General features: G+C 38.2%; 1 protein-coding gene and 1 long non-coding RNA gene across 2 annotated transcripts; one reads left to right on the top strand and one right to left on the bottom strand.

Annotated features, from left to right (window-relative positions):
- Positions 1-5463: 5463 nt before the first annotated feature.
- LOC134227720 (uncharacterized) lies at positions 5464-9245 on the bottom strand. The gene is made up of 7 exons (XR_009983742.1): positions 9110-9245; positions 8600-9049; positions 8402-8541; positions 6970-7518; positions 6481-6908; positions 6025-6411; positions 5464-5899 (listed from the first exon to the last, which is right to left on the bottom strand). It is a non-coding gene; the product is annotated as an uncharacterized LOC134227720 (long non-coding RNA).
- Positions 9246-9713: 468 nt separating this feature from the next.
- Positions 9714-13060, top strand: LOC134227719 (dnaJ homolog subfamily B member 1). The gene is made up of 7 exons (XM_062709375.1): positions 9714-9811; positions 9880-10182; positions 11353-11527; positions 11583-11979; positions 12040-12155; positions 12219-12382; positions 12534-13060. The coding sequence occupies exons 2-7, from the start codon at positions 10056-10058 to the stop codon at positions 12644-12646; spliced, it is 1092 nt and encodes a 363-aa protein (XP_062565359.1). The 5' UTR covers positions 9714-9811; positions 9880-10055; the 3' UTR covers positions 12647-13060.
- Positions 13061-13594: the final 534 nt, after the last annotated feature.

Genomic DNA, 13594 nt, shown 5'->3' with positions numbered 1-13594 from the left:
AAAGGAATTCAAGGAAGAATTCATCGAGAAAGTGTAACGAGTGTCCCCTGAACTTACTACTGAGTCTTTAAAAAAAAACTGGATTTGTTTATGAAATTTTTCTGATTTTTTTCATCAAATCATTTATCGTGGCAATTGTGAGAAAAAGCCACTCAACACCAGAACAATTTCAATTTCTTGTCGACATTCGTAAGAATTTTCAATGTTGGAAACTAAAGAAAATTTACTGAGAAAATTGAAAATAATTTCCTGTTGAAATTTAGAACTTTCTGTAAAAATGTGGTATATGGACAATCCGAAGAGACATCCCTAAAATTTCAAATACAAATCCTGAGTACATCCCACGAAAATTTAGACAAATTTCTTGTGGAAATGAAAAAGAATTCATTGTGGGAGTTTAGATGATTTCCCCGCAAGAACTTAGACAAAATCTTGTGGAAGTAGAGATGAATCTCCCGTTTAAGTTTTGGAGTAATTCCTTTATTTGCTCGTACGGAAATTATTATAAATTTCCAAGATAATTTGAAAAGTATTTTCAATTTCAATTCTCTTGAATTTTTACGAGAAATTCTCCGGAATGTTCATGGAAAGTTCTCCTTATTTCACGGGAAATAATTTTTTAAAACGAATTTCAACTAAAAATTATTTCTAAAACTCACAGTTCTTCAAAATCTATTCTCATTCTCGACGGGTATTCTGGAAATACCGATTACACAGAGAAACAGACTTCTTACTCATCGTTCCATCGTTCACCTTTTTAACGGTTGATATTTTTTTTGTAGGTGGTTAATCGGCCCCCTATGGCGCTTCGATAAATTTTGCTAGTGTTTGATTGTTTCGCACCACCACCATTTGGTTGCGGCTTGGCAACACTCAGTGGTTTTAGCATTGGAAGGCAATGCTTCCGTGACAATGATTGCATTTTGTTCTAAGTCTGTTTCTCTGTGCCGAAAAGATCAGATGAATTATGAAGAAATAAAAAAAATGGTTCTAGCCCAACAGTTGAATAGATTTAATCAAGTCATTGTAGAATTCTGTCTTTTTTGCTGTTTAGGTTAAATAAGATCGAAATACCTTTTTAAGAGACACGTCGAAAATGCCACCGCTACCAATAGGAAAATTTAAACGAATGCTGCAATCGCAAATTTTTGAATCATCACACTTTTGACGTCTAAAATGTGTTGCAGTTATCAACCTTATCAACCGGCTAGTGTAGATGTGTTTTAGCGTTTAAGATTTTTAGCCCGAGACATTAGTTTATTATGTATAACTTTTGTAATATTTATATTCTCTGCATATAGAAGTCACAGAATTTATAAGTTAGTAATCAAATTATATTTTCTATTCACTGGCTTATTGGTTGTTTTTTTTTTCTCTCCTTATTTAAGTGATTTTAAAATTAATTTCATCACTAGCTTATTGATTGTCTTCAAGTATCTTTAAATAGGAAGATAAGTCTTCAAATATTTTGAAAAGTCTTCAAAATGTCTTCATGAAATAAATGTCTTCACAGAGTTTCAAATGTCTTCAAATTGAAGACATGTCTTCAAATCTGGCATCCCTGGTGCCGACGTCAAATGCTCCTGCTTTGAGCAATAAATCGATGATGGCCATCGCATGCTGAATTCATATCGCAACAACGGCAACCAGCTCAATGGTATTCCCGCAACCCAGCAGTGAACAATCCTAAGGACTCAAAAGTGGCATCGTAATGCGACTCCTCGAACTATTCCACTTCCCTTTGTCCTTATAAGAGTCTCCTCCTGCTCTGGTGCGCATGTTTGGTCAGGAAGTGTTCCTTCGTCGCCATTCCTGGTGCAATTGTACGGTACCGAATGCACTACTCCAAACCCTGGGAAAATCGCACCAGATACTGTGTCCCACAGACACCGACGCTCAGCACCATTGTCATTGAACATCAGCACGCACACTCTCCATCCAATGTAGCGGATTACCGTAGATGTTTTTAAGTTGAACCTGTCCTGGTTCAGCATCAAAACCCTCTTTTTGGAAAAACACTTTTAGTTTGCCTTTATTATAGCCTTTTGCCCGATCAGCTTGAGTTCTGCCTTCGTCCGACGAATATGTTCCGCCGATTGATGGCTTTCTGGGTGGCTTTCATTACTTATTGTTAGATCCAGACTCTGTTTTTTGCTCCCCGCATTAGGACTCATCGTTTGAAACTGCAAAAGATATAATTACGATGTTGAATTTTCTCAATTAGCATGCGTTGGCAAGAGAATTGTATTCGTACGTTTGGAAAATAATTGAAGCCATACGCCGCGCTGCAGAACTTCTATCTACTTGAATGGTGAATAACGATTTTCAGTAATACAATTTAATATATTCAACCACAAATCTACCTTAGTTTTAATTTTAATTTCTGATAGTATATTTTTTATTCTATGCAATGTTTAAATGAGACAAATCACTAAAATGATTAAAATAAAACACTGCCGAAAAAAACCTTTCGAAGATCATTATTTTACCTTATGAAAATTAGCCACAAGGAATCGGTTTGAAATTCATAAGGCAACCTTATGATGTTGGATGAACTTCGGATGAACTAGAGCCATAGTGAATGTTTATATTTATCCCAATGTTGACGTATGAACACCATTAAGAAACCTTATGAAATTTCATAAGGCAGCCTAATGAAATACATCTTATCGCAGTATGATACTTTTCTTGAAATTTATTGTTAAAAATGAGAAAGGCCAAAACCTAATATAGATATTATATTGGATACATAATATTTTTATTTCATTCGCTTCAATAGAATGGGTTACATTCACTGTTTTAAACAACATTGCTGTAGAATTTGTTTCTGGGCGACAGGAGTGTCACTATATCTTAATCGTTGATCACTCCCGGAAAGTGAATCTCCGAAACTGCGAATAACTAAATCAAAAATCCTTTCTCGTGTCTGTTTAAATAAATCCAAGTGTCCTGTTTTGGTGCATCTAGTCAAGTACGAGACACTGCAATCCTCCTTCGTGTCAAAATACGTATCTGAAAAGTTACTAATTAAATACTAATGGAATAGTTGAACCCAGAGTTGAACCAGTCGAATCTACACCATTTGGTCGAATGAAATTTAATAGAAAAAAAACATTGCGTCGAAGAGCCATTTGGTCGAAATTAAGGTTTCGGTTGACTATTAACTAATGGAATCGACTTTTATATTGAACTAATTACTTATTGTGTCATTATGAAAAATTTACTATTTTTTGACATTGACATTAATTACTTTCCGTTTTCCTTTTATGAACAAAATATCACAAGTCAGTCAAAAAGCCGCTTGGTGCGGTTTGGCTGAAGCCCGACCAAGTGAAAGTAAGAGTACACCCAGGTTTTTTTTTACACGGTTTGGTTTTGGTCGTTTAAGACCTTCAGGGTCAATGAAGCAATGAGTTAACCCCACCAAAAAATTCACAAAAAAATCAAAGAAAATTCAGGGGGTATTTGAAAAGCTGCAAAAGTTCAGGTTAACCGAGAAATTAATGAATTCCAACCGCGTAAAAAAAACCTAGGTGTACCCACGAAAAGAATAAAAAAATCTATGCTGTAAATAACTTTGGACAAACTGTCCACTGGACCCAATGTCCCTTCGACTAAACGTCCTTTCGATGAAATGTCTTTCGAACAAACGTCATTCGACTAAATGTCCTCAAGCCATGCTAGTCTAATAGCAAGCATATAAGATCATTCTCAAATTCAAGTTACTGAACTGAAATAAACTACTTACATAATATACAAGATAAAGCTTTTATAATTAAGCTTATGCGTGCGAAGATATGCGTTCGAGATATGCGTTATGCGTACGAAGCTCGAATATTTAATTGCTCGAGTAGCTTTGGTTTTACTTTGACTGTTCATTCACTGAATCATTAATCCCATCGTACGTTATGCTATCACTTTCCATATAGCGGAATAACAGCTACGTAGTAACAGTAGATTTTTCATGGTCAGCTGAACGGTTCCTGGAATCCTGGAAATGATTAGAGCACATTAGAAACAAATCATATGAGTAACAAGATTATGCTTGCATGCGCATACAACATAGGGGAAATGACGGCCTTAGCAGGTTTCCATTTGGCCGAATAGTTAAAAAATTTGACCTCAGCTTATAAGTAGCGAAGAGTGAGAAATGAAACGTGAGTAATGAGAAGTGAGATGTGAAAAGTGGGCAGAGAACAGAGAACTTTTTCCTTCTTCCTTCTTCTTTCTTCCTCCTTTCTCCTTCCTTCTTCTTTCTTCTTTCTTCTTTTTTCATTCTTCCTTCTTTTCTTCCTTCTTCCTTTTTCCTTCTTGCTTCTTCCTTTTCCCTTATTCCTTCTTTTTTCTTCCTTATTCCTTCTTCTTTCTTCTTCCTTCTTTTTTCTTCCTTCCTCCTACTTTCTTCTTTCTTCTTCCTTCTTTCTTATTCCTTTTTCCTTCTTCCTTCTTTCTTCTTTTATCTCTCTTATTTTTTCTTCTTTCTTCCTTCTTTCTTCTTCCTTCTTCTTTCTTCCTTCCTCCTACTTTCTTCTTTCTTCTTCCTTCTTTCTTATTCCTTTTTCCATCTTCCATCTACCTTCTTCCGTCTTCCTTCTTCATTCTTCCTCCTTCTTTCTTCCTTCTTCCTTATTTTTTTCTTCCTTCTTCCTACTTTCTTTTTCTTTCTTCTTTCTTCATTATTCCTTCTTCTTTTTTCCTTTTTCCCTTTTCATTCTTCCTTCTTCCTACTTTCTCCTTCTTCCATCTTCTTTCTTCCTTTTTCCTTCTTGCCTTTTCATTCTTCCTTCTTCCTACTTTCTTCTTTCTTACTCATTCTTCCTTCTTCTTTGTTAATTCTCCTTCCTTCTTCCTCCTTCTTTCTTCCTCCTTCCTACTTCCTTCTTTCCTCTTTTTTCTTCCTTCTTCCGTTTTCCCTTTTCGTACTTCCTTCTTCCTACTTTCTTCTTTCTTACTCATTTTTCCTTCTTCTTTGTTCCTTCTCCTTCTTCATTCTTCGTTCTTCCGTCTTCTTTCTTCCTTCTTCTTTCTTCCTTCTTCCTTCTTCTTTCTTCCTTTTTTTTTCTTCCTTCTTCCTACCTTCTTCTTCCTTCTTCCTCCTTCTTTCTTCCTTCTTCCTTCTTTTTTCTTCGTTCTTCCTACTTTCTTCTTCCTTCTTCTTTCTTCATTCTTCCTTCATCCTTTTTCCTTCTTCCATTTTCTTTCTTCCTATTTCATTATTCTCTCTTCCTTCTTCCTACTTTTTTCATTCTTACTTATTTTTTCATCTTCCTTCTTCCGTCTTCCTTCCTTCTTCTTTCTTCCTTAATCCTTCTGCCCTTTTCCTTCTTTCTTTTTCCCTCTTTTTTCTTCCTTCTTTCTTTCTTATTCCTTCTTTTTTCTTCCTCCATCCTTCTTCTTTCTTCCTTTTTCCTTCTCCATTCTTCTTTTTTTTCTTTTTTCTTCCTTTTTGGTTTATTCTTCATTCAGAGATGATCTGGCTTCGCATTGCTTCAAACACTTAAAAAGGAAACGAATTTCAACTATTCGGCAAACGGCGTTCGGCCAAATGACCACGAACCGTACAAATTGTACTTCTTCGATAGAAGTCATAATACTGACACAGGGTTCGTCATCTGGCAGCGAATGATCCGATTCTGAAAGCTTCTTAATTTATACCTCGAATAGTTCTCAATTCGTTGCGTTCTCTATCGCTATTTTCCCGTTCAATCTCATGCAGGAGTATATTTTCCTTATCGGAGAAACTACTTCCTTGAAGACAGCGTTTTCTTCCGGGCATTTAATTTTCAATCGATTCCTGCATTTGTAATCTTCAAGCTTTTGTTTCCGTACACGAATTTGCAATCCTGCTCTACCTCGATCATCTTATCCCTGTTTAATCCGTGGATGATTATCACGTGAGCTGTAACGAATGAATGAATGCAAATTGAATAATACGTACAATTAAATATCATTACCGAACATCACATATGAGTGAGATCGAGAGTGAGATGCTAATTATTAAATTCTTTCATATCAACATTTTACCTGTGACGACGTTAACGACGGTAATACGGAGATTCTTGACTCCCTTGGCTGTCCCAGTCATCTTTCGGTCCTTCTTTACTTCGTTCGAATCGTCATCTATTATTGATTCCCATTTGTGATACATTGATCTCTTTTAAATCTTGGCCATTTTGCTTGTCGTAGTGGGTGAAAATATGTACGAAGCACTCAAATCAATGGAGCCATTCATGTCCAAGGTTTCCGACTTACTGGAATCTTCGAAGCTGGTTGTTTTCCTGATGCTCGCCATAATTCGAAGTTAATTTTGTTATGGCATAAAAGACTGCGGATGGATGTGGGAGTTTTGGGTGTTGTGCTAATGGAAGATTAGGTTTTTCCTCGTTGCTTGGAGTCACCGGTTTCATGCATCTGTGGTTAAAATAAATTCATCTATTTACATATATTGAACATATGAGTGGAACCATAGTAAATACTTACGTTTTGTTGAAATATGTAGGCAGGATATTTAAATTAATACAGTATAGATAATTAGATGTTGTATATTCTTTTCACTGACAGATTATTCGACGTATTGTTGCATCATGCTTGTGCCCAAAAGAACTAATGTCAACAAATTCTCATACAGGTATTGTAGGGTGCTGTCAATACGATACACCGCGCGGCTGTTGTGATGTTTCCAAAAGCGCATTTGCACAAGATTCCACGCGGCGTTTCAGATTCAAAAGGAACAACCGCACCTTAAGAAACGCCGCAATGTTATCTCCCCATAAGAATCGAGTATACGGGCAGCAAAAAGCGCGGTGCGTCGTTTCCTGTGGGGACCGCCGCGTGTACTTTTGGGCAAATGCGTTAATAAATACTTTCATGATGACCTTCGAGATTGAAATCATGTAAAAGTGAACCACCTATAAAAAAACTCAAGAATTAAATTTGCTTATCTAGCTGAGACAGAATTAAATGTCATACCTATTGAAATTGAATTGAATAAATAGTTTTATCTCATACGGTAGGACATTCAAAACAACATCAACAATTATCAAAGAATTTTTCGCAATTATCAAGAGCTCTTCTGAAATCGAGAACAAATTCTTTTTCCGGCACGATGAGCGACGAGCTGGCGTGATGAATCCTTCTCAATATACCACTTTCCGGCTATGACTATATATGAATGATCAATCCTCCGAAGTCAAGTCATCAGGTGCTGAACAATCTGGAGCAACTGCTTCTCATGCAGAGCGATGTTATGCGTGTCTGCCGGTCACTGTAGCGCTCATTTCGCTCGTTGCTCAACCGCTATATAGTTACACAAATAGATATCCCTTTTCGGCACTCACCAGCAACGCCAGCTGAATCGTAGTTTACTTTGTTGACGGGAACCCCTGGCGCTGTTCTCGCTTGGTTACCAAGGAACTAGTTAGCAATGGCTAATTAACGTTACCACCTTCCAGGCGACATTCGCAGTTCCGTGTCGATCTGCGTCAGGTGGAGCAGCTTTTGATTCTCCTTGTAACTTGACTGAAATGGATAAGAAAAAGACGTTTATTCACAATTTCAGGTATGTCCAGTTTTCCGCGAGCGGTAATGGCCGCCAGCTTGCCTGCGGTTCAGTCTCTGATTTGACGTTTCTGGAGGTCAACTGCACCCACCTTTCAAGCATTTTGATCAATGTGGTATATAAGAAGGCTTAAATTCACTGAATCAGCACCTTCTTATCCAGTTTTCCGCGAGCGGTAATGGCCGCCAGCTTGCCTGCGGGCCAGTCTCTGATTTGACGTTTGTGGATGTCAACTGCACCCACCGCTCCGAGCATTCTGACCAATATTGCATATAAGAAGGTGCTGATTCAGTGAATTCAAGCCTTCTTATATACCACATTGATCAAAATGCTCGAATGGTGGGTGCAGTTGACCTCCAGAAACGTCAAATCAGAGACTAACCCGCAGGCAAGTTGGCGGCCATTACCGCTCGCGGAAAACTGGATACAACATTGATCAAAATGCTCGGAGCGGTGGGTGCAGTTGACCTCCAGAAACGTCAAATCAGAGACTGAACCGCAAGCAAGCTGGCGGCCATTACCGCTCGCGGAAAACTGGATAGTTACTAAACTACTATCCAGTTTTCCGCGAGCGGTAATGGCCGCCAGCTTGCGGTTCAGTCTCTGATTTGACGTGTCTGGAGGTCAACTGCACCCACCGCTCCGAGCATTCTGACCAATGTTGCATATAAGAAGGTGCTGATGCAGTGAATTCAAGCCTTCTTATATACCACATTGATCAAAATGCTCGAATGGTGGGTGCAGTTGACCTCCAGAAACGTCAAATCAGAGACTGAACCGCAAGCAAGCTGGCGGCCATTACCGCTCGCGGAAAACTGGATAGTATTATGTTCAACTACTAACCGAAGTTTCGTTGCTATTGTCGTGATCCGATGTATCGAGTACAAGTGTTGTGCTTGAGTTTGTCTGCTTCCGCTGTGTCAAATGATAATTGCAGGCCGTTACAGACATAATTTTTCCCCCGATATTATCTTTTTCCTGTCCTAGAAATGAGAAAGTTGTAATTTGGCTATATTTCTTAAACACTTGACAGTATCTTACTGCTTTTGCTGTGTCCAATCATCAGTTTAAATTTTGTTTGGTCTGCTTCAACAGTATTCTCGAAAACCTGATGAAAATTACTTTCCCGTTTTTACCGTCAGCAGCTCCATGAAACTCAATACCGTAAAAAGGAGTTCCTTGGTAATCAAGCGAGAACTGCGCCAGGGGTGCCCGTCAACAAAGTAAACTACGACACGCTTCTTCAACTGTTTGTTACCGAGGCATATGATTTCACAGAATATTCTTGGCTTGGTCGTCTTGAGACTTCGATCGTGTGGACAAACTTGGGTATTCATAACAGCTGCACTTTCGAAAAGGTATAATTAGGTGGATGCAGTGCTTGTTTTGATAACCGGATTCACGACGTATAGGAAAGGAAGTCGCTTTCATTTTGCGAGTTGGAGAGCTTCTGTGAGTACCGATTCGCCTTATGCAGATGATCGTGCTTTTCTGGATTAATGAGGAAAATTAATTTTTAACTAGTGATGATTTAAATCAATGCAAACTTACGCTGAAAACATCGTTCTGCATGATGTCCTGATCAGGAACACAGCACGCGCGATGTATACTTTGACGAAGTAGGTTGATCCCTGAAATTGATGAATTTGAGCAAACTGTTTTGGCCTCGGTTTTGGCAGTCTTGTCTAACTTATTGGGATGGATCGCAGCTGGCTGGAAGCGGTTTCACGATGTGTTTTACATTTTTTTTAAGTATTAACTTGCATGGAAAAATCGGACTGCTGCGAGATACTTTTGTTTTGACAAATGTCAGGATGAATGTTAAAATGAACTAAGTTCGTTCATAAGATTACCTTATGATGATTTTTCATAAGAAAAAGCTAATAATTTCATAAGGCAGACTTATGGATTTCAGTGGTACCTTATGAAACGAAAATAAAATGAATTCATAAGGTTTCATAAGGCAACGCTTATGAAAATCGAAATGTTTTTTCTGGCAGTGTTAACCTATCCACGTTTATTCTCAATTCTGAGTGTTAGATTTAAATACAGACCGTGTCTGAATATGTCTGGCATCCCTGTCTGTGGCTTTCGTGAATGGCGTTACGAGCGTTATATACTTTATAATTTTTCAATTCAATTCAAACAGTGTGCTCAATCCCAGCTGGGCATTCCAGTCTGACGTTGACGTGACGTTTCGCATCGCACTGACGTGATGTTTTTATTTCTTTGCTCTCGTCTCGTTCCTGAAAAGTGAGAAAAAATAGTTAAATTTGGAAATAATGGAGTGATTTAATAATCTTTAGTTTGTTCATATCTAGCACAGTATTCTTGGTGTAGTCTTGCTTCGAATAGTGTAAATACTGGTTACCAACAGTAAGACGTTCGCAGGCAAAAACCGATTTTCAAGTGGTAGGGGAATCTTGCAGTGAAGTTCGTCATTAGCTTTGAAACCAGGAACGTGTTAAGAGCAGCGAAGGATAAAAGTTAACCAGCAATGAACCGGAAAGCGGCCGCGGCCTGCGTGGAGAAGGCTGTGTCCTACCTGTCCGAGGGAAAAATAGAGAAGGCCGAAAAGTTGCTCTCCAAATCGTTGAGTTTGCATCCAACGAAGCGAGCCGAAGGTGAGCAGGAACTGGTGGAATGATGCGTAATTAGATAAGAGGGCGATCCCTACATGACGTAGCATTATTCCACATTACCGATGTCGTTAATATTTATCAGCTAATATTTCCTTACATGATTCGTTACCACATTTGGGATGTTTGAAGTATATTTTTGGATGCGTCATATTTGAAAGGACTTTTACGTGATAAATGGCGATCAATACACAAAGTGGGGAAAGATTAGCAAAAATGCTGGTCTTTTACAATATGATTGTATTGTGTCATAATGCAATACAACGTTTAATATTTTCCAACGTAGCTTCTCGAATTTCATGTTACAAAAATTTCAGATAAATTATCTTTGGACCAATTCATTGATTGTAATTAATGAATTGGTCCAAAGATTTGATAAATTCGTATAATGTCAAGAACTTCTTTTAGTTTACTTACCACCAGGTAGCTAATATTCATTGATGCATTTGTACGTACATCGAATATTTAACAAAAGTTGTGAAAGCTATTCATATATGATGCAAATTGCAGACATGTTGTGGCATCAAGGCATTGCAATGATTGAGGAACTCCCAATACAATGTCTGTAATCGTCTGTTGAAAAATTATTGCTACTAAAATAAATGCACAAAACAGTAAAAATAAGCACTTAAAAGGTTTAACTAAACAGCGTTTATTTTAGTAACAGGTTGAACGGTTTTTACTTTTTTTTTTAAATTTATTTTGAATACTGGTAAAAGATTAACTATTTATTTACTTATTATTTACTTTTATTTCTAAGTGAAATCTTGAAGATCATCTGAGAATGCCTTCAGGAGTTACGAAGCTTATCTCTTAGTCGAAATTCTTTAGGAGGTTTTCAAAAATATTCTTTGGAAATCTATGCGTTGGTTACTTAATAAATTTATCCAGATTTACTTAAAATTCAGCGTTTCCTTCATTTTTTCTTCTACTATTTTTATTTTTCCATAAATAACTAATGTTTGTATGAGTCTATAAAATTCAACAGTTAATAAAGTTTTTTAAAAGGGGAAAAAGTATTTTCAAATCCGTATAAGATAGCAAACAGATTCGGAGACTAAAATGCCTAAACACAGTTACTTTGATCAATTTTGCCAATATGCATTTTGTTCATGAGCAAATGATTATTACTGACCATCCTATGTCTGATTGTAGAGCTGCTGGAGAAGATCAAATGTGGTGCGTACACGAAGCGTACTTCCGGAAACGCATCGGACGATGGCTTGCGGCAACGACAAACGGCCGCGGGAGCGAGTGCACCAAAAACTGAGTCCGCACCCGAAGCGGACTACACACCGGAACAGCTGGAAGCAGTCAAGCGGATCAAAAAGTGGGTTGTGCGGATGAATTTCGCTATTTCCAATAAAAATGTGCATTTATTTCAGATGTAAAGATTACTACGAGGTGCTAGGAGTTACGAAGGAAGCGACCGACACGGACATTAAAAAGGCTTACAAGAAAATGGCCTTGCAGTTGCATCCGGATAAGAACAAGGCCCCGGGGTCGGCGGAGGCATTCAAAGCGATCGGGAATGCGGTGGCCATATTGACCGATGCCGAGAAGCGTAAGTCGTATGATTTGTACGGCGCCGATGAGCAACATCCGACCACGACCAGAAGAACCCGTGCCCAGTACGAGTACGCTTATTCGCGTGGTTTCGAAACGGAGTTTACGGCCGAGGAGTTGTTCAACATGTTCTTCGGAGGAAATATTCCCACTCAGCACGTTTACATGAGGCAGCGCCGGTTTCATCGGGCTGAACATCAGCAACAGCACAGAGAGGTTTGTCAGATTGGAATATTTAATTTTGGTAAAATAAACCTTACATTTACTTTGTTGTAGACGCAGTCGGGATATGCAGCATTTATCAATCTGTTGCCAATAATTCTGTTGATTGGCCTCTCAATGATGTCGTCGTTTTTCATATCGGATCCAATCTACAGTTTGACACCTAGCCAGTGAGCGAAACAAAATTTGACATCAAGCTCCATGATTTTGAAAAATATGGTTTTTTGTTTTAGAAAATTCTCTGTTGCTCGCAAGACCAATCAACTTAAGATCCCGTACTATGTGAAAGAAAATTTCCACTCGGAGTATCAAGGATCCGTGGGTCGTCTCGAGGCATCCGTCGAGGAAGAGTATCTCAACAATCTGAAGCACTCGTGTTATCGGGAACGAAATTATAGTAAGTGTGCAAAATTGCTACTGAACCTTGTGTGGTATATCTTCTACACCGTTTGCCAAATGTGGATCATCTTATTGCGAATAGCATTAAATTGTTATTGACCAAAAATTTCGATTTATTTTTGTCTATTTTTTGCGATCCACAAACACAGAGGAAACCATGCTAATGAAGGCCCGCAACTTCGGCGACCGGGATCTGTATTACAAAGCGCAGCACATCAATACGCCCTCGTGTGATAAACTGCACAGCTTACACAACAACTAGTCACGGTCGATCGTCAGGGAGCTAAATTGTCGTCGTAGTTGTCGACCATTGTTAAATAGCGAATTTTCGTCAAATGAAGTCAGATACCATTTTATTCATTTGTGTGATCCTGAGATTGATAAACTGCCCAGCAATCTGCAGCCCAATAGTGAATGATAAAAGTCTTCATAGGATTTATTGGGTTGGGAGCGTAAATTGAGTTTCTTCCTTGTTGGACCGATTAAAGTTTTATTTTTGTAACAAAAGTGCATGTTCCCCATTTTTCGTTATCCTACCAAGAGCATTTTCATTAGATATGTTAAGAATACTGCTGAAGGGATATTCTTTGTAAATCTTCTGTGAGAAGCCACACATCCAAGAATGTGTAGTGGACATTATTTAATTTATCTCAATTTAATATATCTAAACCAATTATTAGTTGTTTTTCGATTAGTGAAAGAAAGTCCTATGTCAGATTTTGATACTTTAACGTATGTCATACTTTCCTCTGCAATGGGAATACGAGTTCCCTCGATCACTGTCGTTCATCGAATTCACCGACGTTTGCCTCGCTCGTTTGCCTCGACGTCTTCACACAAACTGAGTATCAAACTTCGTATACTTAATGTCCAATTTACTTCAGATTGCACTCCGATCCAGCCGTGCAATATGATCATCCACCACCGGCAGAGGGTGACGTTCTCGCATAGGCTGGCCATACGTACCGTATTTAACGGGACAGTCCCGTTTTTTAGACCTTATTGTGCTGTACCGCCGTAATCTAAAAAATCCTTAATTTGTCCCGTTTTTTCATTGATCCTCTCAATGAGCTCCAAAATATTATTCAAATAAATTGATTATTTTAGGCAGGAATCTAGAATCAAATACAAAAAAACCCAGGATAATCCACCTAGCCGTGATGGTGCCTTTCTCGTGTATTATTAAAAATAACAAGAAAAGCACATAAGA

This window comes from Armigeres subalbatus, chromosome 3, assembly GCF_024139115.2.
Source record: "Armigeres subalbatus isolate Guangzhou_Male chromosome 3, GZ_Asu_2, whole genome shotgun sequence".
NCBI lineage: Eukaryota > Metazoa > Arthropoda > Insecta > Diptera > Culicidae > Armigeres > Armigeres subalbatus.
The sequence above is the reverse complement of the archived record's forward strand: the minus strand, read 5'-3'. Positions and strand labels throughout refer to the sequence as shown.

Coding starts and splice junctions, on each gene's coding strand:
- LOC134227719 (XM_062709375.1), top strand. CDS start 10,056: ATGAACCGGAAAGCGGCCGCGGCCTGCGTGGAGAAGGCTGTGTCCTAC. Junction 11,528..11,582: donor GCAGTCAAGCGGATCAAAAA/GTGGGTTGTGCG, acceptor CATTTATTTCAG/ATGTAAAGATTACTACGAGG. Junction 12,383..12,533: donor TTATCGGGAACGAAATTATA/GTAAGTGTGCAA, acceptor CCACAAACACAG/AGGAAACCATGCTAATGAAG.